Consider the following 27,998-nt stretch of genomic DNA (forward strand, 5'->3'; position numbering starts at 1 on the left):
CTCCTTTGTGACATCTTTATTTTTCTATTTGAGATGTGATCACAGGTCAAACGAATCAGCGGCACTGACACACTTCAGCCAATTGTAAAACGGAGGGACAGTGGACGTCGAAGGGGTGGCAGTGGTGGGTCCAGACTGGCTTTGACTATGCCCCACCCCACCCACTGGAGGGGCTGGGGGGTCTAAGCTCACGGCCCGAGAGTGCTCCGGGCAAGGCGGGCCAGGGCCGTGCAGTGCAGACTCTGGGGAGGAGGGACAAGGACCAGTCACGCCAGGGGCTGCGGCCGAGCACGAGTTTATTGGATTTTGGCCTCACGCTGCTGCTTGATGAAGTTGATGAGCCCATTGGTGGAGGAGTCGTGAGAGGTCACGGGACTGCTGCCGTCCAGCTCGGGCTCAATCTTCTTAGCCAGCTGCTTTCCCAGCTCCACTCTGCCAGAGGGGGAGAGCGGGGCTCAGCGGACGCTTCCAGCCTGGCCGGTGAAATCCAGCCAATCCCCACCTCCCTGAGTCAGCAGCTCACTCACCCCCACTGGTCGAAGCTGTTGATGTCCCAGACGACGCCCTGGACGAAGATCTTGTGCTCATACATGGCTGCAGGGGCGGCAGACAGCACGGTCAGGACTCCACCGGCACCCAGCAACCTGCCCCGGCCGGGACCGCCCCCGCTCACTCACCGATCAAGGCTCCCAGGATGAATGGTGTGAGCTTCGTGAACACGATAGAGTTCGTTGGGCGATTTCCTTCAAAGACCTGCAGAAAACACCAGGCGATGGCCCCGAGTTAGTCCTGACCCTCACAGCCCCAGGATGGGAAGCAGACCCCGTCCCAGAGGCCGGGACGTGCGGGTCTGCAGCCCCCTCACTGTGCGGGACACAGCGAGCCCCTGCCCTGGCCCTGCATCTTCTTCCCCCAGTGCCGGCAGGCCGCCGGGAGAAGGGCTGACCTTGTGTGGCAGCAGCTTCATGAGGTCCTCGGGACTCTTGCCTGCAGCCTGCAGCTCCTTACGGGCCTCCTCTGTCGATTTCCCCTTCATCAGGGCCTCAGTCTGGGCTAGAAAGTTGGCCAGCAGGATCTGACGAGACAGGGACAGCGAGAGGAAGATCCGGTTATGCTTGAATGCACTGCCCGCGCTTCAGGCAGGGGGGGCAGGACCATCTGGCGCTTCTCAACTGGGATTAATGAGCCTCAGCCTGGGTCACTTGCTGCACAGCTCACTGGGAGTGAGGGACGATGGGAGGGAACATTGAGGACGCTGACAGGTAACAGTCACAGCTACCCTAAGGAATACACACTGTTAGCGGCCGGCACTGTGGCGCAGCGGGTTAACGCCCTGGCCTGAAGCGCTGGCACCCCACATGGGCACCGGTTCAAGACCCAGTTGCTCCACTTCCGATCCAGCTCTCTGCTGTGGCCTTGGAAGGCAGTGGAGGATGGCCCAAGTCATCTCGGGCCGGGTCCTGGCAGAGCCGCCTGGGCTCCTGACCCACGGAAACTGAGAAGAGAGGGCGGCTGTGTGAAGCTGCTCGGCTTGTGACGATTTGGGATGGCAGGAACGGAATAGGAATCTGTCAGCCAGTGCAAGTTCTTCGGGGCGTCGCGGGAGCCCGAGGAAGCACGAGGAGGGTCCGCGTGGGGGCTCTTACCTTGTGGTGCAAACCCTTCCGGATCGGGTGCTGGGTCTGGACCGGGATGAGGAAGTCACAGGGTATCATCTTGGTGCCTGTGAAGGGCAGAGTGGTCACACACGTCACCCCAGCCCCCACAGCCTGCGGATGACACAGACCTCGGCGAGGGTCCCTCCCTCCCTACCTTGGTGGATGAGCTGGTAGAAGGCATGCTGGCCGTTGGTCCCCGGCTCCCCCCACACAATGGGGCCCGTCTGGTGGTCCACACGGGCGCCGGACTTGGTGATGTACTTCCCGTTGGACTCCATGTCACCCTGCAGCAGGGACAGAAGCCCAGCCTTCTACCTGCGAGTCTCGTCGTCCCTCCGTGCACAGCACTGGGCACACCCGTCCTGCCCCGGTGTGCCCACAGCACGCGCCTCCTCCTCCTCCCCGCACCTGTGGGAACACAGGCTCCCTGCACGACTACTTAGGCCGCTCTGTGGGAAGGACTCGAGACCAGGAACAGTGGAGGAAGGACCCCCCAAAAAGCAATACCGGCACAAAATCTCTAAACAGGTTCCTGAAGGAAGGGGCTGGCTGGGGTCCTGACCATAAGGCCTTTGGGACTTGTGACCTCTCCCAGTACAGAGTCTTGGGCTCCCACCTGCTCCTGGTCACGGGCCCCTTACCGAGGCACTGGGGCTTTGGGGAGCCTTCCGTGGCCCCTGCTTCAGTGAGAGTCTGACTATCAGCCCAGGGGAGCCTGAGGGCCATAGGGCAGGGACCAGGTCTGCACTGAACCAAAGTAGGAACAACTCTGAGAGGGCTTTCTGGGAGATACTCTGATGAGGACAGCGGCTGCTCAGCCTCTGGGGGCTCTGTAGCCCAGAAGGGCAGCAGAGACTGGACACGCACTGGCTCAGTGCCGGCCACAGCTGAGTCTCCCCCAGGGCAGCCATGCACAATGATGGCCAAGGACGAAGTGACCAGCACACCACGACAGCCAGTCGTGCCCCTGTCCTGGTGGGATAGCTCAGCGGATGCTCGGCCTGGACAGACCCTAGTTACAAATGTGCACCATGAGACGAGGAGTAGAGGCGGGCCCGGCCAGAGCCTAGGGTAGGCAGGACCTGGGCCCCTAGACCTTCTGGGCCCTGCGAAGCGTGAGGCCTGGCTCGGCAGCTGGTACCTGCTGGAAGTAGGCTGCAAAGCGGTGCAGGTACTGGTCATAGGGCAGCACGGCCTGAGTCTCACACCCAAAGCAGTTGATGTACCAGATCCCCAACATAGCCAGCAGGACGGGGGCGTTCTTCTCCAGGGGCGTCGTGCGGAAGTGCTGGTCCTAAAAGGAGAGCAGGGGGCAGGAGCTGAGCGGCCCACCAGGGAGGCAGCGAGGGAGGGAGAGGGACGGCATGGGACCGGCACACCCTTGGCAAGAACACCAGCCTCCACACTCACCATCCAGTGAGCCCCAGAGAGCAGCTGCTCGAAGTTGTCAAAACCTGCGACACAAAAAGCAGTGTCAACAGAAACAGACGCAGCCTGTGGCCTCTGGGGAAGGCTGGCTGTGGAGCCAGAAGAAACAGGAGCGGGGAGGGGCTGGGTCTCCTGACAAAACCTCCGTCATCCGCCGGCCTGCGGCGCAAAGGCCAAGCTAACCTGGCCTAGGCTGGGAGGCAGGGCAAAGGTGGACCTGCAAACCCCAAAGCGGACCCAGCCTTCACCTGGGACTGGAAAGAAGTGCTATGGCTGGAGGGAGGCAGGCCGGCAGCCAGAGGGGGCCCCTGCCCTGACCCCACACTGAATTCCTCACCCACGGGGGCTGCAAGACTCACCCACGTGCAGGGCGATGGAGAGGCCGATGGCTGACCATAGCGAGTAGCGTCCTCCCACCCACTAGGAGAGACAGAAGAGGTGCTGAGCGAGGGTCGGCACAGCCCGCCCCCCACCCTCCTCCTCCACAGGCACAGCTCGGAGCACCTCCAGGAAGCAAGACAGTGGGCCAGGCGCTGGCGGTCTCTGGGCTGACCATGACCACCAGGCACACAGCACGTGGGGCTGGCCAGAGCCCAGAGAAGCAATTACAGACGTCACCATGGCTGTCCCTGTCTCCTCAGACACGGCAAGCCCAGTCCTCACACCTGTGCCGGGGCCGACCTCAGACACTGAGACCACGGCCTCACAACCGTGTAGGGTGTCTCTCCTCAGATACTGGCAGCCAAATACCTACTCCTGGGCTCTTTGATTAAGGACAGACCCAGAGCTCCATACCTTATCTAACGTGGCCTCTGTGGACAGGAGACCCAGAGCTCCGGAGGTACCTTATCTAACGTGGCCTCTGTGGACAGGAGACCCAGAGCTCCATACCTTATCTAACGTGGCCTCTGTGGACAGGAGACCCAGAGCTCCATACCTTATCTAACGTGGCCTCTGTGGACAGGAGACCCAGAGCTCCATACCTTATCTAACGTGGCCTCTGTGGACATGAGACAGAGCCCCATACCTGTACCAAACATGGCCTCTGTGGATAGGAGATCCAGAGCTCCATACCTGTACCTAACGTGGCCTCCTTGGACATGAGACAGAGCCCCATACCTGTACCAAACATGGCCTCTGTGGATAGGAGACCCAGAGCCCAATACCTGTACCTAACGTGGTCTCCTTGGACATGAGACAGAGCCTCATTCCTGTATCTAAGCAGGCCTCTGGAGACAGGACACCCAGAGCCTCTTACCTGTATCTAATGTGGCCTCTGTGGAGAGGAGACACAGGGCCCCATACCGGTATCTAACGTGGCCTCTGTGGACAGGAGACTCAGGGCCTCATACCTGTATCTAATGTGGTCTCCGTGGACATGAGAGACAGCGCCTCATACCTCCATCTAACGTGGCCTCTGTGGACAGGAGACCCAGAATCCTATACCTCTATCTAACCTGGCCTCCGTTGACATGCAACCCAAAGTTCCATACCTGTGCCTAACCTGAGCTCAGTGGACAGGAAACCCAGAGTCTCATACCTGTATTTAACGTGGCCTCCGCGGACACGCGACCCAGAGTCCCATACCTGTGCCTAACCTGACTTCAGTGGACAGGAGACCCAAAGCCTCATACCTGTATCTAACGTGGCCTCCTTAGACACGAGACAGAGCCCCATACCTGTATCCAACGTGGCCTCTGTGGACAGGAGACCCAGAGCCTCATACCTGCATCTAGCCTCTGTGGACAGGAGACCCAGAATCCTATACCTCTGTCTAACCTGGCCTCCATGGACATGTGACCCAGAGTCCCATACCTGTGCCTAACCTGACCTCAGTGCACAGGAGATCCAGAGCCTCTTACCTGTAATCTGGCCTCCATGGACATGAGAAACCCAGAGCTCATACCTGTATCTAATGTGGCCTCCTGGACAGGAGATCCAGAGCCCCATACCTGTACGAGTGAGGCCATGTGGACATGAGACACCCAGAGCCTTGTACTTGTGCCTAACCTGGAGTCTGTGAACATGAGACCCAGAGCCTCGTACCTGTACCTAACCTGGCCTCCGTGGACATGAGACAGAGCCCCATACCTGTATCTACCATGGCCTCTGTGGATGGGAGATCCTGAGCACCATACCTGTATCTATCATGGCCTCCTCAAACATGAGAGACCCAGAGTGCAATACCTGTACCTAACCTGGCCGCCGTGGACATGAGAGACCCAGAGTCCCATACCTGTACCTAACCTGGCCGCCGTGGACATGAGAGACCCAGAGCCCCATACCTGTATCTAACATGGCCTCTGTGGATGGGAGATCCTGAGCAACATACCTGTATCTAACCTGGCCCCTGTGGACAGGAGAGACCCAGAGTGCAATACCTGTACCTAACCTGGCCACCGTGGACATGAGAGACCCAGAGTCCCATACCTGTATCTATCATGGCCTCCTCGGACATGAGAGACCCAGAGTGCAATACCTGTACCTAACCTGGCCGCCGTGGACATGAGAGACCCGGAGTGCAATACCTGTACCTAACCTGGCCGCCGTGGACATGAGAGACCCGGAGTGCAATACCTGTACCTAACCTGGCCGCCGTGGACATGAGACCCAGAGTGCAATACCTGTACCTAACCTGGCCGCCGTGGACATGAGAGACCCGGAGCGCAATACCTGTACCTAACCTGGCCGCCGTGGACATGAGAGACCCAGAGCCCCTTACCTGTACCTAACCTGGCCACCGTGGACATGAGAGACCCGGAGTGCAATACCTGTACCTAACCTGGCCACCGTGGACATGAGACCCAGAGCCCCTTACCTGTGCCAGTCACTCTTTCTAGGACAATGACAGACCTACCTGTGCCAGACCCCACCTCCTCAGACCCCAGCCTCATACCTGTGTTTAGCTGTGCACCCTCTGACAGCGGAAGACCCAGCACCCTGTACCTGTGCCCATTCCCGATTCCTCAGGCTATAACGACAGACCCAGAACCTCACACCTGCGCCTCCCCTGCCTCCCAGGACGCCATCAAGCCTGGTGGCTAACACGTGGGCTTGCCTGATCTCAGCCCCAAGATGCACCAGGGCCGGCAGTTCACACCGCAGCCTCTCACGTCACATCGCATCAGACGTCTGCAGAGCTCCACGCACACCTTAGGAAGCACCCACCATGTTCCCAGCACAGGCAATGCAAACAGCGCAGTGGGGGAGAAAGATGCAAATGAAATGATGCCGGCAATAAACATGAACCTGAGACCGACTGAGGGGTTCCTGGGCCTAGGTCTCCAATGAGCAGCCGTGACCCAGAGGAGCAGTGAGGGAGAAGGCTTCCAGCAGCTGGAACAGCACAGGCAAAGGTAAGGTGGCAAGGGCAGCCTTCCTGGGGCTGACGCGGTGGCACAGGAGCTAAGCCTCTGCCCACGGGGCCGGCATCCCATGTGAGCGTCAGTTCAAGTCCCTGCTGTTCCTCTCCCCATCCAGCCCCCTGCTTATGGTCTGGCTCCTGGCTGTCTCAGCTCCAGCAGTTGTGGCCATTTAAGGAGTGAACCAAGATGAAAGATATTTCTATCTCCCTCTCCCTCCTTCTCTAACTACCTCTCAAATAAATCAACTTTTTTTTTTTTTTTTTGACAGGCAGAGTTAGTGAGAGAGAGAGACAGAGAGAAAAGTCTTCCTTTGCCGTCGGTTCACCCTCCAATGGCTGCCATGGCCGGTGCTCTGTGGCCAGCACGCTGCGCTGATCCAAAGGCAGGAGCCAGGTGCTTTTCCTGGTCTCCCATGCAGGTGCAGGGCCCAAGCACTTGGGCCATCCTCCACTGCACTCCCAGGCCACAGCAGAGAGCTGGCCTAGATGAGGGACAACCGGGACAGAATCCGGTGCCCCGACTGGGACTAGAACCTGGTGTGCCGGTGCCACAGGCGGAGGATTAGCCTAGTGATCCATGGCACCGGCCCTAAATCAAATCTTAAAAAAAAAAAAAAAAAAAAAAAAAGGTTGCCTTCCTCAATAGGGAGAGAACGCAGCGCCACAGAAAGTGACTTGAGTGACAACCTCTCGGTTCTCCCGGGGACAGCCCAGGCTAGGGCTCTTCTCTAAGCAGAGGGCAGGCTTTAACTCACTGCATCCGGTTCTCCCAGGGAAGCCCGAGACATGCTGGGCAGGAGGAACCAGTGCCCAGTGTAGGGGAAGGAGCCGGGCTGGGGGGTGGAAGCCAAGGGGCAAGGCTGGCCAACGGAGCAGAACCTGGGGGTGAGGAGGGAAGGGAGGCGGGGAAAGTGCTCAGGGGGCCCGCGGTGGCTGCTCTCCTCTAGATGCGGTGCTGAGGTGGGGGGTTCCATCAACAGGACGGACAGGACAAGCGGGAGTCAAACATGGCCCGGGCAATGGGGACACAGCAGGGCCCTTCACCTGGGCAGAGTCCAGATCTGGGGGGAACCTCATCTGACAGAGGCGCTCAGCTCTTACCCACCAGACTCCAGGAACTGGACCTGAGCGGCTGGCTGGCCCTCAGCTGACCACGGCTGAGACCCGGTCCTCGCATCTCCCTTTAGGGGAGCCCTGCAATGCTGGACAGTGTCCAGCCTGAGCCTCTGCGCCCTTGGTCTCAGAGGCGGGACTCACGCCCCGACCTGGACCTGCAGTGGGCCGCTCAGACCTCACTGCACGCGTGCAGCTCCTCAGCCAGCTCCACACTCTGCGCCTCACCTGCCCCCTGGCCCCCAGACCTAACCAGGTCTAACCATCTTCCTCACGTGGGCAGCTTGGACCCTATGCCAACAAGAACGCACACCACAGACCACACCTTGGGGTGCTTACAGAGCCCCAGGCCTCTGCAGCACCCTGAGCTCTACTGTCACAGCGGACAGGGTGCTGAGAACACGTGGCTGACCTGGCTCAGGACAGTCTACCTGCCCAACCTGATCCTAAGGGTTGCCGAGGCCGCACCAGGCAGGCACAGGCATGCAAACCTACGATGACCATCACTTTCCCTAACTGTGCCTCATCCTGCCACTGAAGGTCCCCACTTGGGTCTGAGCTCTGGCCTGGCTGCCCACACCAAGAACATATTTCTAGGCTAGACAAAGTCCCTCCCCACCCCCAACCTCATCTAACAACCAAGGACCACAAGACAATATCCAAACACGTCTGCCACATTGACCCTGGGTCGACAGACTCACTGACAAAGCCAGGCAAGCAGACTAGCACTGTGCACAGATGAGATCCAGCTCTGCCCTCTGGTATCTCAAACTGTATCTAACGTGGCCTCCGTGGACAGGAAACCCAAAGCCTCATACCTGTATCTACTGTGGCATCTGTGGACTTGAAACCCAGAGCCCCATACCTGTACCTAACCTGGTCTCCTTGGACTGGAAAAGCCCAGAGCCACATACCTGTATTTAATGTGGCTTCTGTGGACAGTTGATCCAGAGCCCCATGCCTGTATCTAACGTGTCCTCCATGGATAGGAGACCCAGAGTCCCATACTTGTATCTAACGTGGCCTCCATGGATAGGAGACCCAGAGCCCCATACCTGTATCTAACGTGGCCTCCATGGATAGGAGACCCAGAGCCCCATACCTGTATCTAACGTGGCCTCCATGGATAGGAGACCCAGAGTCCCATACCTGTACCTAATGAGGCCTCCATGGATAGGAGAGGCCCAGAGCCCCATACCTGTATCTAACGTGGCCTCCATGGATAGGAGACCCAGAGTCCCATGCCTGTACCTAATAAGGCCTCCATGGATAGGAGAGGCCCAGAGCCCCATACCTGTATCTAACGTGGCCTCCATGGATAGGAGACCCAGAGTCCCATGCTTGTATCTAACGTGGCCTCCATGGACAGGAGACGCCCAGAGCCTCATGCCTATATCTAACATGGCCTCCTTGGACATGAGACAGAGGCCCATACCTGTATGTAACGTGGCCTCCGTGGACAGGAGACGCCCAGAGCCACATACCTGTATCTAACGAGGCCTCCATGGACAGGAGAGGCCCAGAGCTCCATACCTATACCTAACCTGGTCTCCTTGGACTGGAGAAGCCCAGAGCCACATACCTGTATCTAACATGGCCTCTGTGGATGGTTGATCCAGAGCCCCATGCCTGTATCTAACGTGGCCTCCGTGGACAGGAGACACCCAGAGCCACATACCTGTATCTAACGTGGCTTCCATGGATAGGAGAGACCCAGAGTCCCATACCTGTATCTAACGTGGCCTCTGTGGACAGGAGACGCCCAGAGCCCCATACCTGTATCTAACGTGGCCTCTGTGGACAGGAGATGCCCAGAGCCCCATACCTGAGTATCTAATGTGGCCTCTGTGGACAGGAGATGCCCAGAGCCACATACCTGTATCTAATGTGGCCTCTGTGGACAGGAGAGACCCAGAGTCCCATACCTGTATCTAACGTGGCCTCTGTGGACAGGAGACGCCCAGAGCCCCATACCTGTATCTAACGAGGCCTCCGTGGACAGGAGACACCCAGAGCCCCATACCTGTATCTAACGAGGCCTCCGTTGACAGGAGACGCCCAGAGCCCCATACCTGTATCTAACGAGGCCTCCATGGACAGGAGACGCCCAGAGCCCCATACCTGTATCTAACGAGGCCTCCGTGAACAGGAGACGCCCAGAGCCACATACCTGTATCTAACGAGGCCTCCGTGGACAGGAGACGCCCAGAGCCACATACCTGTATGTAACATGGCCTCCATGGACGGGAGAGACCCAGAGCCCCATACCTGTATCTAAATGTGGCCTCCAAGCCGGCGCCGTGGCTCAACAGGCTAATCCTCCGCCTTGCGGTGCCGGCACACCGGGTTCTAGTCCCAGTCGGGGCACCGATCCAGTCCCGGTTGCCCCTCTTCCAGGCCAGCTCTCTGCTGTGGCTAGGGAGTGCAGTGGAGGATGGCCCAAGTCCTTGGGTCCTGCACCCCATGGGAGACCAGGAGAAGCACCTGGCTCCTGCCATCGGAACAGCGCGGTGCGCCGGCCGCAGCGCGCTACCGCGGCGGCCATTGGAGGGTGAACCAACGGCAAAAAGGAAGACCTTTCTCTCTGTCTCTCTCTCTCACTGTCCACTCTGCCTGTCAAAAAAATAAATAAATAAATAAATAAATAAATAAATATGGCCTCCATGGACAGGAGAGACCCAGAGCCCCATACCTGTATCTAAGCTGGCCTGTATCTAACATCTTCAGGGCCAGGTTCCAGACATCTCAGCTGGTGGACCAGGCTTCAAACCCCTGTCTGTGCCCAACCCAGCCCCTTACACCTCACCTGACAAATATGGTCCACCTGTCCTGGCCCATCCCAGAGTCCTGGCATCTTACTAGAGACCCGATCCATACTTGGATCAGATCCAACAGCACAAACCCCCTCACCAAGCTCAAATCTCTTCAGAGGAGAACATCTCTGCTTACCTGTGATCCACAGAACCCCTGAGAGCCATGGTTCTACCGTGTGACTAACCCATGCTCCCCAAGCCAGACTTCTAAGACTTGGGTCAACATACCTGAGCCAGAACCATGCCTCTAACATTTCACCTACAAGACCCCAGGTGCACATACCTCTGGTTCCAAAGTCCCATCTTGAAAGAGTCCCATCAACCTGTCCGTGTCTAACTTAGGGCCTGCAGGCCTCCAAGGACCCAGAGCACGCTGCCAACATTCAGAGGCCATTCTACCCACTTGGGTTTAACCCTGGTTCTTCAGGTTTCACCACAAAAACCCAGGGGTATATAACTGGAAGAGTCAACCCTGCCTACCTGTGTTCAATCAGCTGTGCCTACCTGTCTCTGACCACACCTGGAGGGCTACCTCTACCTACCTGTGCTTGACCCTGGGTCCTCAGGCCACACCTGGAGAGCCAGTTCTATCTACCTGTGCCAGACTGTGCCTGGCAGGTCAGCTCTACTTAACTGTATATGACCCTGGCTCTTCAAACCATACCTGTTAGGCCAGTTTTACTGACCTGAGCCTGACCCTGGGTTCTCACCACACACCTGGCAGGCCAGCTCAACCTACCTGAAGCCTACCTCTAGCTGATCCTGGGGTATCACCTTAACCTGGTAGGCCAGCTCTGCCTACCCGCCCTTGATGCTGGCTGCTGAGCCTATACCCAAGTGGGCCAGCTCTGCCTACCTGTGACTCACACCTCGGGTGCCCACACTGCATCCAACACACTCAGTTTTCCCTACCTGGGCCTGTCCAGGACCTTTTAGACCTCACTGGACACGGCTTGTTTTGTGAGGCGGTCCTCATCCTGGCTCCACACACGTGACCTGACAAAGCCAGCCCTGCGCACCTGTGTAGAACCCGCATTGTTCGGCTCCCAGAGGCCCAAAGACACAATCCCAGGCCGGACGGAGACTCCCGGCCCTTCCTGAAGAAACTCAATTCCACACAGCCGTGCTGGCCACAACGCCCCAACGTCAGCAAGTCCGGGAGGCCCAGAGCTGCTCGCCTGAGACTGGGCTCCATTCATCTGTCTACTTCACCTCCTTGGACACCAGGAAAGTGATCCAGTTCCTTCTAGATGAGCTCTGCTCCCCAGGCCTCACCTGGCAGACCTATTCTACCTACCTGTACCTGACCTCCACTGCCGAACAGTTTCATGAATCAGAAACGTGGGCTTGCCCTCAGCTTCACAGGTGCTACGCCCTTGCTAGGCCTCACCCAGCTTCTCAGACTCTGTACAAACCAGGCCTGCCCTTATCTGCGAGACCCCAGAGTACAAACCTGTGCCTCCCCTTCATCCCTCCAGCCTCCCTGGCCAGACCGCTGCACATCCCCACGCCCTCACAGGCAGACACAAGCCTTCCGAAGCAATGCTGGTCTCCCTGCCTTTGCCAGACTCCAGCTCGTCAGTGTTTTCCCAGGAGACCCCAGGCCCCTCCAGGTCCAGCCGTGCACCAGCAGAGCTATGCAGATATCCTCACACGTGCTCACAGCGGCTCAATGGGGCCCTGCCCCTCTGCAGCTCCAGGGCCCTTACCTGACGGATCCAGTTCTACCTCCACGTGCCTAACGTGCACTCCTCCCTGAAGCACACACCTCTGTCAGGTCCCAGTTCCCGAGACTGCAGCCAGCCCCGGCTTTGCAGACCACACCTGCCGGCACCCACCACACCGCCATCCTGAGCAGGCAGCCTCCTCCCAGCTGCCGGACCCCTGGCTGCTCACCTTAGCCTCGTGAGTAGCCAAACAGCGTGTGACAAACGTGGGCCTCGGACCGCTCACCCTGCAGACCCAGGCCTCTCCACCTCCCCTTACCCAGAGCCCTCACCTGAGCGTGCTTTACCTGCCCCAGCTCCGTCCTCACCTTCTGTAACCAGATGCCTTCCTATCTCTCCTTCACCTGAGCCCCTCGGACCCCACCCCGGCTGGACCCGGAGACCACAGACCACGCCCTGGCCCTGTATGGACCCTCACCTGGTCAGGATGATGCTGACCTGTGACTGCTGACCCTGGGTCCTGACTGTGCTATCTCTGTGCGCTACCTCTTCAGAGCCATCATACAGACCCCAGTGCACACAGCTGTCCCAGCCGCAGGTCCAGAGCCCCTCCCACACAGCCAGGTGCGTGACTCCCGCTCGACAGAACCAGCACGAAACACCTGTGCCTCCTCCAGAACTCAGAGACCTCACCAGGACCTTGCCCTGGCCCGGCCCCTCCTCGGAGCTCACCTGTACCTGTCCTGCTTCCCCTCCAGCCCCTACCACCCAGAATCAGCTCTCCCCTATGTCCACCTGCTGCTGAGCACCGAGGAGATGCCACAGTTACCTCTGCCTGCCCCGACACACCAGGCTGCCCAGGACAGCGCCCAGCAGACCGCGGCTCCCCACCTACGTGCACCTCTGCCAGACTGGGCTCTTCCCTTCTCACCTCAGGGCCACGCCACTTCCTTATACCTCACCTGACGCCTCCACCTTGCCCAAGAGGCCTGAATAGCTCCAGAGACCTCACCTGTCCCTGTCCCTGGGGTCCCCGGCCATCACCGTCTCCATCCATCAATATACACCCTCCTCACATGCATTAGTGAACACCTGGGAATACCATCAGCCACCTTGGTTATGTCCAGCCCGGCCCAGGAGGCCTCACAAGCCAGCCCTGGCCGCATATTCTTGTGCCAACTGCCATCCTGGGCCTTACCTGGGAGGCCTATCCTGCTCCCTAAGCCTTGGCCCCCTCATCTCGGCAGGCTGGGTGGTTCCGGCAGTGAAAGCCCTGCCCTGCCAGGCGTCTGGGCTAGCAGGAGCCCCCACGTGTCCCTGCCCGCCACCTGCTCAGGCTCCAAACCCCAGGCAGGAGGTGGAAGGTGCCTCCCCTGTCGGCAGGCATGCAACCCAGGTTAGAAGCGGCACCCGTCTCCCTCGAGCCGGCTTCCGCCTGGGAGCCACAGGACGCGGACAAGGATTTGAGGGACTCTTCTCCACTCCTCCGAGGATGGTGCCTAACTAGTCCCGCTCTGGAAAGAAGTTTAGCTCATTACACACGGAGCATGGACGGCCTGGGGAATCAGGGCTTCATTCTCTTCCAGACTCTGATGGGAAAAGGCCTTTGCAGCTCTCAAAGCGAGGCGGTCACATCCCTGGATGCCACCATCAAGTGTGCAGCCTCCAGTCCAAGGCCAGTGGGATGGCCCCCAATGGGTGCTGCCCTCCCTCTGTGGGGCGCCTGCCACAGCCACGTGTTAGATGGAGCACTGTGCCCATGCCCCGCTACACCCACGGCATCTACAGTGCCCGCACCACACCCTGCACCCGGACCCTCACAGCCCTTCCCTCTCCACCGCCGCCCACCCCCAAGCACGTGAGGAGCGCTCCCACTCACTGCTGGGGGAGGCCACGTGACCGCCTATGGCTACAGCGGCCAGCAGCTCCGCCTCTCCAGGCCGGGTCTGCTCTGCACGCTGCCTGGTCCCTGCCCCGCCCAGGTCCCTAGCCTGCACCTCCCCTCTGGCCCTGGCTCCAGGCTGAGCCAGCCCGCCACACCTCCGGCCTCACCCTGCCCCTTGGCCTTTACAGACTGCTGCAGCTCGGAGAAAGGTCATCTCCGAGAATAACTCACAGCCGGCCCCGTGGCTCCAGTTACCCCACAGTGGGTGCTGCTGGCAGGCACCCAGGGTGGCGGCAACTCGGCCGCCCCTGGGGAGGAAGTGGAGCCCTCCGCCTGACTCAGTGGCTCTTCCCCTCTAAGTCTGCCCAGGAGCCTTTCTGCTTTTCCCAAAGCTAGGCATGCAGCAGGCGCTCAACACATGCTGGCCTGACCTCACGGTCCCGCGTCTGTGGCTCAACGCTCACGACCTGGCGAGGACACCTAAGTCAGCCAGCGCAGGGGGCGCTTGTACTTACGTCCCAGAACTCGAACATGTTTTGAGGGTCAATTCCAAACTCTTTCACTTTGGCCTACAAGCACAAAGCAGAGGGATGAAAAGATGGGTTTGTTAGGGGAACATGAGCAGGCACGCCCAGGAGTCGCGGGAACCCTCACCTGCCTCAGGAGTCCAGGGCGGGGCCCCAGGACTGGCCCACCTGCAGCTAAGCCCCAGGCTGGCTCCCATGTCACATGTCACATGCCAGTGGCCTTGCACCTCCCATGGACAGGGCTGCATGTCCCAGATGAGGCCCCGGCCCACCCACTCTCTCTGCAGGACCAGAGAACAACCGCTGAAGACACCCAGGAGCGTGAATACGGCCTGGGACCACCTGCTCGGCCAGGCAGCACACAGCCTGCACGCTGCCCGGCCCTCCCACTAGGGGAGCCCGTAAGGAGCGGACAATCCTGCCCTGCAGCAGGTCCTCTGGTCCGTTTTGCAGACTGGGTGGCAACCCCTCACCAAGTCCCCACGGAGCAGACGCCCTGCGGAGGCCTGAGCTCCACCTGTGGGAGGCAGATGACGGTGCTGGGGTTAGCCAGCCTTTGGAGCTTCTGCTGGCTCCGATGGGCAGGCTGGGGTGGGGGTGGGGAGGGGACGGTGGCCAGGAAGACCTGGCTGTGGCTCCCAGCTCCACAGAGCTCGACAGTGCCCACCGCAGAGCCCTGCTCAGTGAGTTCTCCTGAGCTGTGATGAGGAAGCTCCTCACACTGCCCTGCTGAGCCTCCCATCCCCGGGACAACCTCGGGGCCAGGCAGGCTGTGAGCACCCAAGGGCAGGTGGCCCGGGTTCTAATCCTGGCATGTCCAACTCACATAATCACGGAGGGGGAGCAAAGCACTCACATCCTTCACTGGGAGAAATGGGATGCATCCCCACCCTACACAGCACACTCCATCTCGGAGCAACGGTCACGTGTGTGGAGTGGTCCGGGTATCAGCCGGGCCTGGCGGTGTCTGGGCTGAGCAGGACCCACTCCTGCTAGGCCCTGCTCAGGGCTGCAGAGCTTGGGTCGGGGAGGGCACAGCCGAGGCGAGGCTGACCGGGCACAGAAGCCCACATGGGGGACCCACGCTTGGCCCACGTCTTGCGGAAGGCGTGACTTTGGCAGGGCTGGGCCCTCCCGCGGAGGAGTGTGGGAGCCCAGATACTCACCGTGTTAGTAGACAGCGCGACAAAGTGCTTCGCAACTGCAGAAGGCTACAAGAGACAGAACCAAGTTTCACCAAACCCACCCCACAGGCAGTGATCCTCCCATCACTGCAGAAACCAAGGTCCTGCCGGCGCGGAGGTGTGGCCGGTAAAGCCGAGACCCACGGCGCTCCCATCCCATATGGGCGCCGGTTCAAGTCCCGGCTGCTCCACTTCCGATCCAGCCCTCTGCTGGTGCACCTGGGAAAGTAGCAGAGGATGGCCCAGGCCCTTGGGAGCTGTTAAAGGAGCCCCCTAAGGTCAAGGTCAAGGGCGCAGAGGAGTCACAGGTAGACCTGCCCAGCCATTTCAAAGTCATGTAAAAGGCTCAGGAACTGCCTTGCCCCTGTAAGACGGACATGGCCAGCAGCAGGCTGGAACCCACAGGGCCTGAAGGACCACAGAAAGGCCCTTAGCCAGTCAGGGCAGGTTCTGCCATGTCTGGCGCATCTGGCAAAGCCAGAGCTGAGCAGCTGTCCTAACCAGAACAGGCAGGCACCAGCCAGGCCAGCATCTGCTTCCAGCATTAGAGGAGAAACAGGGCCAGGCTTGGCCCGGCCACGTGCACAGGCAGGTTCGGCCTGCTCTTCCCGCCCAGCCCCTACCCCACCACAGGCGAGGCCCACTCCCCACTCACATCCTTGGCGGACAGGAGAAACCAGTCCTTGGCCGTCTCTGCATTCGTGATGGTCTCCTGGGTGGTAAACGTCTGCAGCCAAGAGGGAAGAACAGTGAGCCCTCAGCCTCTGGGGGTGGTGGGGCACAGCCCTGGGCTGGGACTCAGCCGCTGGTGCCAGGGCGCGTGTGCTTCCATGTCAGTGCCTGCACAAAACCTCCGCCCCACGTGTGCTCTCTGTGACTCAAGAAGGGCCCTGGACACAACAGCAGCAGCAGCCTGGGACTCCAGCTCTTCACGGCTGGAGGAGGGGGACCCAAGAAGCCACAAGCACAGCCTAACCCTGCAGGTCAAAGGCCAGGGTTCAGGCAGCAGTGGGCCAGAACACCAGCTGCGACGCCAGCACCATACGAGAGCTCTGGCTCAAGTCCCAGCTGCTCCACCTCCAACCCAGCTCCCTGCTCATGTGCCTAGGAAGGCAGCAGACAATGATCCAAGTGCTTCGGCCCCTGCCACACACAGGGGAGACCCACATGGAATTCTAGGCTCCTGGCTTCAGCCTGGTCCAGCCACAGCCACTGTGGCCATTTAGGGAGTGAACCAGCAGATGGAAGGTCTGTCTCCCTCTCTTAACTCTGCCTTTTAAAATAAAAGTCCAGGGCCTGGCCTGCTGGCCAGTACTTGTTTCAGGACTCAGATGAATTGATATCCACTAATGTGAGTAAACAGGGTGTTGAGTGACAGCAAACAAAACTCCTCTATTATCAGGGCCTGGCTCTGGGCACAGCAGGCGCCCACGTAAGGGACAGGGAGAAAGTGGAGAACAGCTCCGGGCCCAGCAGTGGCCCCACACAATGAACAGGCGTGGCCTGAAGAAAAGGATCACACTGACCACTCAGGGCTTTCTTCAGGTCTGTGCCTGCTGCCACCTAAGGGACCGGCTGAGGGCCGCCATGCTGACCTGATCCACACAGCACGGTCTGCTCAGAAGTGAGCAGGATGGCCAATGTCTAAGTCAATGGCAGAGTCGTCCCCCACCATGGCCCCAACACACCCAGGGCTGGGGAGCCAGGCTGTGCCCAGGGGCCCATACCAGAGTCCCCCCTCCAGCCCCTCAACACACACAGGGCTGGGGGAGCCAGGGAGAGCCAGGCTGTGCCTGGGGGCCCATACCAGAATCCCCCCTCCCTAGCCCCTCAACACACACAGGGCTGGGGGAGCCAGGGAGAGCCAGGCTGTGCCCGGGGGCCCATACCAAAATCCCCGCCTCCCTAGCCCCTCAACACACACAGGACCGGGGGACCCAGGGAGAGCCAGGCTGCGCCCGGGGGGCCCATACCAGAATCCCCCCCTCCCTAGCCCCTCAACACACACAGGACCGGGGGACCCAGGGAGAGCCAGGCTGCGCCCAGGGGCCCATACCAGAGTCCCCCCTCCAGCCCCTCAACACACACAGGACCGGGGGAGCCAGGGGGAGCCAGGCTGCGCCCGGGGGCCCATACCAGAGTCCCCCCCTTCCTGCCCCCTCAGAACACAGAGAGCTGGGGGAGCCAGGCTGTGCCCGGGGTCCATACCTTGGAGGCGATGATGAACAGGGACGACTCGGGGTTCAGGCAGGCCAGCGTTTTGGCAATGTGGGTCCCATCTATGTTGGAGACAAACCAGACACGGGGGCCTCCCGATGAGTATGGCTTCAGAGCTTCGGTCACCATGAGTGGTCCCTGCAGGGAGAGGCAGCGTAAGAGCAAGATTCCAGGGTGCCCAGCCCTCCCCCGCCCCAAGGCGGCCCTCCACTCACCAGGTCGGAGCCACCGATGCCAATGTTGATGACGTCCGTGATGGTCTTGCCCGTGTACCCCTTCCAGTCGCCACCGCGGACCCGCTGGACAGAGCAGAAAGAATAACATCCTTACTCTGCGTCCTCACACCTCCGTCGCGGCTCCCAGACTCCCGCGGGAGCCACAGCGCCACAGTGGCAGAGTGTTCCCTGCCACACTCACCAAGGAGGTGCCCCTTCCTCCCTAGAAGAGTGCAGCGCCAGGCCAGGCATTCGGCACAGTAGCTAAGACACCACTCCGAGGGCCGGCACCGTGCTAAGTTAAGCCTCCGCCTACAGCACCAGCATCCCATATGGGCACTGGCTCAAGTCCTGGCTGCTCCACTTCTGACCCAGCTCCCTGCTGGAAAGCAGTGGAAAGTAGCCCAAGTGCTTGGGCCCCTGCACCCACGTGGGAGGAAGCCCCTGGCTTCTGACTTCAGATCAGCCCAGTTCCAGCCATTGCGGCCACTTGGGGAGTGAACCAGCAGATGAAAGACATTTCTGTCTGTAATTCTGCCTCTCAAATAAATAAAAAAAAACTTTAAAAACAAAAAAGACAGCAGTTGGGACGCCCATCTCCTATCAGAGTGCCTGGGTTCGCCTTGGCTCAGCCTCCTAGTCTAGCTTCCCACTGATGTGCACCCTGGGAGGCAGCAGGTGATGGCTTACATACTTAGGTCCCTCTCTGTCGCTGTCTCTCTCTTTTTTAGGATTAATTTATGGGGCCTGGTATCGTGGCACAGCAGGAGCCAGCATCTCAGTGAGTGTTGGTTTGAGTCCTGGCTGTTTCACTTCTAAGCCAGCTCCCTGCTAACACAACTGAGAAAGCAGGAGAGGACGGCTCACGTACCTGAGCCCCTGCAACCCACATGGGAGAGCCAGTTCCAGGCTCCTGGCTTCAGCCTGGCCCAGTTCTGGCCCTAGCAGACATCTGGAGAGTCAATCCTCTGACAGAAGATCAGTCTCCCTCTGTGAGAACTCTGCCTTTCAAATAAATAAACACATTTAAAAAAAAAAAAAAGAATGCTGTTTACATTTAAAAGAAAAAGATCTATTTATCTGAAAGGTAGAGTGACAGAGAAACAGACAGGCAGACATAAAGATCATCTATCCGCTGGTTTACTCCCCAGATACCCACAACAGCTAGAGCTGGGCTAAGCTGAAGCCAGGAGTCATTAGTCTCCCACACTGGCAGCAGGGACCCAAGCCATTATCTGCTGCCTCCCAGGCACATCAGCAGGGAGCTGGATGAGAAGCAGAGTGGCTGAGTCACACCAACCACTCCCATGTGGGATCCCAAGTGGCGGCGTAACCCACCGCACCACAACGCCTGCCCTTCTCTATGCCTTCCAAACAAACAAACATTTAAAGAGAGAGAAAAGCGGGGTGATGACTCACACGCGCGGGCACACGTACACACAGACGTGCACACACACACAGTAGCATCATCAGAATGTGCAGACAAGAGTCAGTTTCTGGGGCCAGCACTGTAGCCCTGCAGGTTAAAGTGTCTGCCTATGGCATAGCATCCCAGATGCTCCACTTCCAGCTCCATGCTGATGTACCTGGGAAAGCAGTAGAAGATGGCCCAAGTGCTTGGGCTCCTGCATCCGTGTGGGAGACCAAGAAGAAGCTCCTGGCTTTTGGCTTCAGATCGGCCCAGCTCCGGCCACTGCAGCCATTTACAGAGTGAACCAGTGGATGGAAGACCTCTCTGTCTGTAACTTTGCCTCTCTCAAGTAAATAAATACATCTTTTTTTTTTTTTTTTTTAAAGTGAGTTTTCAGCAGAAACTACTATGGCAGGGACCAAGAGAGGGGAAATGCCAACTGCAATGGATGGGTGGGCTGGGGCCAGGAGTGACAGCCAACCTCTGAGTGGACCCCAGAGGGTCCTGCTGTTCACAGCCCTTTAGGCTTCGTGCTGAGCCGGGCTGAGCTGCACATCCACTGGGCTGCTGCAAAAATGACAGAGGCTGGGTCGTGGGAGGGCCCGTGGCCCAGCCTTGCCCCCTGCTTCACGCCCGTGTCTTGAGGACTCCGAGTCCTACGAGGAGGCCCCATGTGATGAAGGACAGAGACCTGCACCGACAGCTAGGGCCATCGCCACGCAGACGTGGGAACACCTTGTCAGACAGCCCCCCAGCACCCCAAGCCTTCAGAAACTACAGCCCTGGTCGGCTTCTTGACTACAACCTCACCAGACCCCAAAACCAGACCAACCAGGGAAGCTGCTCCGGAGCTTCCGAGTCAGATTACGTTTACTGCGGCTCTAAGCCAAGCTTTGGTGTGATTCGGCTAGTAACGAGGGATAATGCACGCAGGTTGTGGTACCGGAAGTCAGGTGTCTCATAATAAAAACCTAAACATGGGGTAAAGCTGAGGAGTTAGTCAAAAACCTAAAGAACGCTGGGAAAAACAAAGACCTTGAGAAGTGGATTTTAATAAAAAGAAGGACAGCATCACTGGAAACCGGGGGAAAGAATCCTTACTATGTAGTGGCAGGAAGTTCACTGCTGCTCCATTACACTGCTCCGTTCCCACGGAAAGTAAAGGATGTACCTATTAAGATGTGGCTCATGGGGCCAGGCACCAGCATCCCACATGGACGCCAGCTTGAGCCTGGGCTGCTCCACTCCCAACCCAGCTGAGCCAGAGCTGAGCCAAGCCGAAGCCAGGAGCCAGGAGCCTCTTCTGGGTCTCGCAGGTGGGTGCAGGGGCCCAAGCACTTGGGTCATCCCCCAGTGCTTTCCCAGGTCACCAGCAGGGAGCTGGATTGGAAGTGGAGCAGCTGAGACTCAAACCAGCGCCCATGTGGGATGCCGGCGCCACAGGCAGAGGCTTAACCTACCACGCCCCAGCATCAGCCCCTAACTAAATCTTTAAGAACAATTCAGGCTGTGTCGAAGAAACATCTGGCTTCTTGGTGCTTAAAGTAAACGTAATAAGCTAAATAAATAACTTTTGTCAAACTGCAGCTGGGAATTGCTGGGTCTGAAAATAATCCCTGGCTTTTCCAGGAAACAATCAATGCTAAAATAAAGAGACAGCTCCTTGGCCAAGTTCAGATGCAAGACACGGTCACAAAAGCACATTATGGCAATGAAGCCAAAAGCGTAGGCGCCGACCGCCCCAGGACTGCCGGAAGAGGTTCAGCCGCAACACAGAGAGACCAGGCAACACAGAGAGACCAGGTCACACAGAAGGCGCCTCTAAGTTGACCTCAGGAGACAAGGTGGACGGCGTCTCGTCCTGGTTCTGCCTAATGGAACCTGGTCCTCTCCAATGAGCTTCCCAGGAAACTCATGGAGCCCTCAAAATAACTGAATTGTCAGACAACACCAGCTTGCCTGAGAGCGACAGAGATGACGCACAGGAGGGGTCTTCAGTCAGGCACTGAGCTGAGAAATCAGACGCACACACAGGCCACCTTTCAGGGAAAAAGGATGAAGGAGGGCAAAGCCGAACCCTGGAGGAACTTCTCCCAGGCCGTGAGTCCTAACCAATCACCTGCCAACATGTGCTTTGCCGGATTTCAGAGATGCTACGAATCCGTGGTTCTTGTATGCCTTCCTCTCCCCACTGTTGCCCTGACTCAGTATCCTATCTATCTCACCACCCTCCTGCTGGATGTTTGAGGGCTAGGTAACTGTCTCTCGTTCACACCTCTTCACATTAAAAGGGACTGTCCCTAAGCCGTACTATAGGAAATGCAGGTTGCCAGCACCGTGGTGTAGGTAAAGCCTCTGCCTGTAGCACTGGCATCCCATAGGGGTACTGGTTTGACCTGGCTGCTCCACTTCTGAACCAGCTCCCTGCTAATGGCCTGGGAAAGCAGCCAAAGATGGCCCAACTGCTTGGGCCCCTGCACCCATCTGGGAGACCTGGAAGAAGCTCCTGGCTTCAGATCAGCCCAGCTCCTTCTGCCCTCTCCCCTCTCCCTCCGTCCCTAACTCTGCCTCTCAAATCGATCAATCTTGACTTCCTACACATCCACTGCAAACCTCCTCTTTCCCAGAACCAAAAAGATCTAGCAACTGTTGTTTTCTCCATAAACGACACAGTCCCCAACCTCCCCATCAAGGGTGTGTCCTAATAACTCGTCCCAGATAGGAAAACACGTGGATCTTTAATTTAACCAAACCCACGCTACGTGACACACACTGATTCAGCAACTTCCTTTTTTCAGTTCGAGCACACCCTGCACCGCGTGGCAGGCCCACAACAAACAGCGCCCCCGTGCCTGGGTTACACTCACTACCGAGAAGCCTTCTGCTGAAGGTGCATTGAAACGTAGGGCCACACTGCGCTAATTCCACGCAGGGACGTACGTCTCAGGGTAACTGGCCCACCTGCCATCCCAAACACTTCTCATTCTCTGTGCCGGGAACACTCAGAATCCTCACCAGCAGCCACTTCCAACGTAACAATTTGCTTTTGGGTTTTGCCACGGCTGTCACGATCAGCTTCCCCCCATCCCGCTGCACTTGTGAGAGCCGTGGGGAGAGCGCCTCACCATGGACTCGCTGCTGTTAGGCAGCAAATTTTCAGTGACAAATACCCCACGTCCGTCTGAGTCAGGGACTCCGGGAGCCAGTGTTAAGGGAGGACTCTCCTGGAATGAGCACCTCTCCACCCCGCACACGCTGCTCTGAACTCCCCCAGGTCAATCAGACAGAGCACCAGGCTGCGCAGGCATGTCAGCTCTGGCACTCAGAGCAGATGGCCGAAATACTCTTCCCCAAACCAAAAGCCACATCCAAAGTCACACAGACCAACTACCATAAGGGACATCCTTGAACCCAAGTTCCCGAAGGATCCCAAGCCTTCCTCATCCCAGGAAGTCTCACTTATGTGGCTACCAGACCCTTGGGATCTCCTCCTCAAGGTCGGTACTGTGGCGTAGCGAGTAAGCTGCTCCTCCAAAGCCAGCACCCCGTGTGGGCGCCGGTTCAAGTCTTGGATGTTCCACTTCTGATTCAGCTCCCTGCTAATGTGCCTGGAAAAACAGCAGAGGATGGCCCAAGTGTTGGGACCCTTGCACCCACGTAGGAGACCTCAATAAAGCCCCTGGCTCCTGGCTTTGGCCTGGATAGCCCTGGCCTTTGTGGACATCTGGGTAGTGAAACAGCAGATGGATGCTGCTGCTTGTGGTATAGCGGGTAAAGCTGTGGCCTACAGTGCCAGCATCTTATATGGCACAGGTTCGAGTCTTGGCTGCTCCACTTCTGATCCAGCTCTCTACAATGGCCTGGGAAAGCAGAAGAAGATGGCCCAAGTCCTTGGGCCCCTGCACCTATGTGGGAGACCTGGAAGAAGCCCGTGACTCCTGGTTTCCGGTGAGCTCAGCTCTGGCCGTTGCGGTCATTTGGGGAGTGAACCAATGGAATTGAAGCCCTCTCTTTCTCTGTAACTCTGAATAAAATAAATCTGGAAAGAAAGAGAAGAGAAGAGAGGAGAGAGGAGAGAGCTCTGCTCCCCCTGATGGCATCTTTTCCGGTCTAGAAATGGCCCTAGGCCAGAGGAATCAGACTTGCACGTGCCCCATGGCAGGGGGAAGGGAGCAAGCAGAAAATGACCACAGCTCACCAGTCACTCGCAGAGCACACGGACAGATGCCCAGACGCACACACTTCCACACAGGCCCCAGACACTGCCGGAGCACGCCAGGCTGCAGGACACCTGCCACCTTTGCAGATCACCCTCGGGACAGACCCGGAGGCATCAGTAGCTGCTGGGGGAAAACCGAGCTGCCTCTGAGGGTCGCACACAGGAAGAAGAGGAGGCATTCTTAGGTGCACTGACCGACACACAGACACCTCGTACTGATTTCTAAGTGGAAACAAGCCACAGAAGAGCAGGTGGAAAACAAACTTGTCCGTATGTGTGTTTCACAGCAGAGATAACAGATGCACAGGAATAGTCACACTCACTCACACTCACACACACTCACATCTCCTGGGCAGGCTGTCAGACAACTTTATAAAGGTCTCTGGAGGATTAACCGCAGGTGAAGTTAAAGAACTTTTAACATTTATTTCATCGTAAAGAGGTTAGAAAAATCAGGTCTCTTAGGGACGGCGTCGTGGCACTGCCTCTGATGCTGATCTCCTACACTGGAGTGCTGGTTCCAGTCCTGGCTGCTCCACTTCCTATCCAGCTCCCTGCTAACGCACCAGGGAAAGCAGTGGAGGATGGCCCAAGTGCTTGGGTCCCTGCACCCACGTGGGAGACCTGGATGCAGCTCCTGGCTCCTGGATTTAAGCTAGCCCAGCCCCGGCTGTTGCAGCCAATTAAGGAGTAAACCAGCAAATGGAAGATTTCTCTGTCTCTCTTTCTCTATAACTCTACCTTTTAAATACAATAAGTCTTTAAAAAGAAAGAAAGAAAGAAAAGAAAACCCAAGTTTCTCTTCCCCACTGTCCCATCTCTCAGGGAGCTATGTTTCATTTTAGGCCACTGCTGCTGATCAGCTGTCACCTGAGCCTGTGGCTTCTGTAATTCACTCCTGCCAGGGGGTGAGTCCCTCAGAGCAGGGCCAGGGGAAACTCAGGGCTCAGCAGAAACCCCAGGGTGAGCCATCACACAGGCCACCGCACTTCAGGTGCAGGGAAGGCCTGAGTCCTGCTTCCGTGGCAAGCAGAAGGAGGGGCCCCCCGGGAGGGTTTCTCAGATTCCTAACATGCACGCACACACACACACGGGTGTGCACACATGCAGACACACACACGCACCAAGGGCAAGTCTAGCCCAGCAGGCGCTGACCTGGCAGAAGGCCTTCATCTTGTCCAGAACCTTGTTGACTTCCGGCATCACGTCCTTGCCGTCCACCACAATGGGTGTGTTGGAGCGGTTCCGCAGGGCCACATGCAGGACTGCCCGGTCCTGGGGACAGAGTCAGGCAGTGAAGCCCCCCGCCCCCGCTCCTAACCACAGTCACACCACGGTCCTCTGCCAGGAACCCACTGGCTGCTTACGGGGTGGGAGCAACACTCTCCCCCGACAATACACACACTCTGGGGAGGGGAGGCAGTGCCTCTGCCACCCGTGCTACACAGAACCCGAGCATGCGCAGGAAGGGCTCCTGGGCACGGACAGTCGGAGGCAGGAGGAATGGAGTAACGATGACACACGCCAGGGATGGCGGTAAATGCCTCCCGAGGACCAGGGCCTGCTGAGCCCAAAGGGACCCGTCCTCCCGATGACAGTGTGCACTGTCCTCTGGCACCACCTGGCAAGCGGCCTGGGCAGAGCAGGCAACTCAAGCTCCTCGCCCAACCCAGACCTGCCATGCCACGGGCACCAGGCGGCTGGCCTGGTCATCTGAGTGCAACAGCCCCATGCAGCTGAAGCTAGCCTAGGTGTCCCTCAGGGAAACTGACCAACAGTCCCATCTGGGCAGGAAGGGATTGTGCTGGGATTCCAGCCCAGCGAGAGGATGACCAGGGTGGAAGGCTCCACGCTACCCACACCCCGACCCTGCCTGCCCTACAGCTTTCCTCAGCCTGGCCCAGCAGTGCGAGGTGGGCTGGGTTTGAATCCTGGCTGTGCCACGAGGTCTTAGACACGCAACTTGGCCGCTAAGCCTCAGAGTCCTCATGGTAAAAGGTGGTGGGTGCCGTGGCGGCCTGCAGCGTTGACGACAGCTCCGGGCTTTCCCAGAAGTCAGCACAGGGCCCCCAGCCACGCTTCTGACCAGACTCCAGCTGCTTCCCTCTGGTGACCTGAGACTCCTCTTAGCACTCAGAGGACTTGCAGCAAGGACTCTCAGAGGCCATGAGAGACCCTCCCCGCTGAGTGCCTCCCAAGGCAGGCACTGGGAGCCTTTGCAAACTCTGGTGTTGGGGAAGACACACTGCAAGGCCCTACAACCAGCCCCCAAGGAAACAGGTCCTCAGGCCCCTTGGCAAGCCACGGTGTTGCCTAAGAGAATGAAGACAAGAATCAACGCCAAGGGGAAGGAAGAGGCCCCAGGGGGTAGGCGGAGTCTGGAGGCCACCAGGCCCGCTCACCTCCGTGCTGTTGATCTTCTCACCATTGAACATGGACTCCCGCGCGGCCTCCACACCCCTGGACTTGGCCTAGGAAGAGAAGACATGAAGTCTGGTCCCACCCACACTGCCCACCACGAGCTCAAGTTCAAGTCCCCCTCCCCCCCACACACACACAAGGTTTAGCGCTGTCCCCAAGCGGGGTCGCAGAAGGCTACAGCCTGGGCTCCCTCTCCAGGGTCTGGGAAGGGGTCTACGCAGACACCAGACCCTGGGGTCTCTGGGGATGCCACTCAGAACCTGAGCCAGGGGCAGGTGCTCAGAGCCCTGAGCAGCAAAGAGGCAGTTCCCGAGGTCCACTGGGAGAGGAACTCAAGACGCTCAAGGATCTGGGGGCTCCCAGGCACCCAGCTCGCCCACCCCACCGGGGTCACAGGTCAAGGTCAAGCCTCCCCAGACAGACAGGGCATTACCAGGTCCAGCAGCATGTGCATCACCTCCTCCGTCACCAGGTTCTTGGAGTAATCCAACAGAATATGGCCATGGTTGGTGTTGAGCGTCAAGCTGCAGAAAGGGAGGGCTACTGACCACACCCAGGTCTCTGCAGCCTGCCTGGCCCCCGGCCACAGCAGCCAGGCGAGCTGCCTCCAGCACACGCATCCTCAGCGTACCACGCCCCAGGGAACCTCAGCCACCCAGCACGGGGGGAGGGGGGGGTCCGCTGTCCCTCTCCTGCCTGCCCCCCAGGCTGACCTGCGGCGGCAGCAGCACAGTGCAAGGGGCCATCCTCACAGAACCTAGACGCTGGGGCCTGGGGAGACAGGGCGCTGGTGCAGCTGCCCCTGCTGAACCCGGACCGCGACAACCCCTGCCCAGAGCTAGCCCTCCGGGCCTCGGCTTACTCAGACACCCATCCTGACGGCACGGCGGGCCACTGGAGACAAGCCACGACCCCAAGGAGGGTCCGCGGACCCACCCCCCACGCTCTAGGGTCACTGCCCAGAGCCCGCTAGGAGGCACCCTCCCCCCAATAAGTCCACGACTTCCTCCAAGGCCCCTTCCCATCTCCACCCGCCCTGCCCCCGCGACTCCCCGGGGCTGCCCCACGCTGCCGCCCACCTTGGCCAGGCCCGCTGCGTCAGGCGGGGCCCTGCGGGGGCGGGGAGGGGACGGAGGCGTCCGCGACTCCCCGGGATTTAAGCAGCCCCCGCCCCAGACCTCGGGCGAGCCCGCGGGCCCCCGGGAACCCACTCCAAGGAGACGCCAAGGACAAAGCGCGGTCCCGACCCGGGCCCCTCGCCCCGGCCCCGCGCACCTGAAGTGGTTGAAGCGCTCCTTGTCGCTGTCGAAAAGGTGCCGCAGGTTGAGCTCGGAGCCGTGCTCGCGGTGCCACTGCTGCAGCTTCTGGAACTGCGGGTTGCGGGTGAGCGCGGCCATGGCGCGGCCAGCAGGGTGCACGGACCGGGACGTGCGCGGCGGCGGCGGCGGCGGCGGAAGGAGGGGCGGGACGGCGCGCGGCGAGCGGGGCCGGGGGCGCGCGGCGGGCGGCCTTTATGGCGCAGGCGCCGGCCCCGCCCCGCCCCTCCCGGCCCGCCCCGCCCCGCGCCTCCGCCCGCGCCCCCGGGGTGGGGGGGGCGACCTTGCTCCCCGCCGCCGCTCTGCAGCTGGTCGCTCCCTGTCCCCGGGCGGCCACTTGCGCCGCCGCTCTCCTGGCCGCTGCCCAGGAGGGAGGGGAGCAGGGACCGAGCACTCCGCACCCCGGTCTGCTCCATCATTCATTCATTCATTCATTCATTCGCTGACACTCTTACTGAACGCCTTCCACCTTAGAGATACTATTCCAGGTGCTTTGGGCACAAAAGAGCCAAATAACTAAGTGCTGGCAAGTGCTATCAAGGAAAAGACAGCCGGAGAGG

General features: G+C 59.1%; 1 protein-coding gene across 1 annotated transcript; it reads right to left on the reverse strand.

Moving 5' to 3' along the window:
- On the reverse strand, positions 1–27,567 carry GPI (glucose-6-phosphate isomerase). The gene is made up of 18 exons (XM_062177589.1): positions 27,398–27,567; positions 26,556–26,646; positions 26,104–26,172; positions 24,857–24,976; positions 18,072–18,155; positions 17,848–17,994; positions 16,295–16,366; positions 15,622–15,666; positions 14,444–14,497; positions 3,446–3,506; positions 3,069–3,112; positions 2,800–2,952; positions 1,813–1,942; positions 1,647–1,723; positions 947–1,075; positions 678–753; positions 528–594; positions 1–432 (listed from the first exon to the last, which is right to left on the reverse strand). The coding sequence occupies exons 1-18, from the start codon at positions 27,517–27,519 to the stop codon at positions 297–299; spliced, it is 1,677 nt and encodes a 558-aa protein (XP_062033573.1). The 5' UTR covers positions 27,520–27,567; the 3' UTR covers positions 1–296.
- Positions 27,568–27,998: the final 431 nt, after the last annotated feature.

Source organism: Lepus europaeus, chromosome 19, assembly GCF_033115175.1.
Source record: "Lepus europaeus isolate LE1 chromosome 19, mLepTim1.pri, whole genome shotgun sequence".
Taxonomy (NCBI): Eukaryota; Metazoa; Chordata; class Mammalia; order Lagomorpha; family Leporidae; genus Lepus; species Lepus europaeus.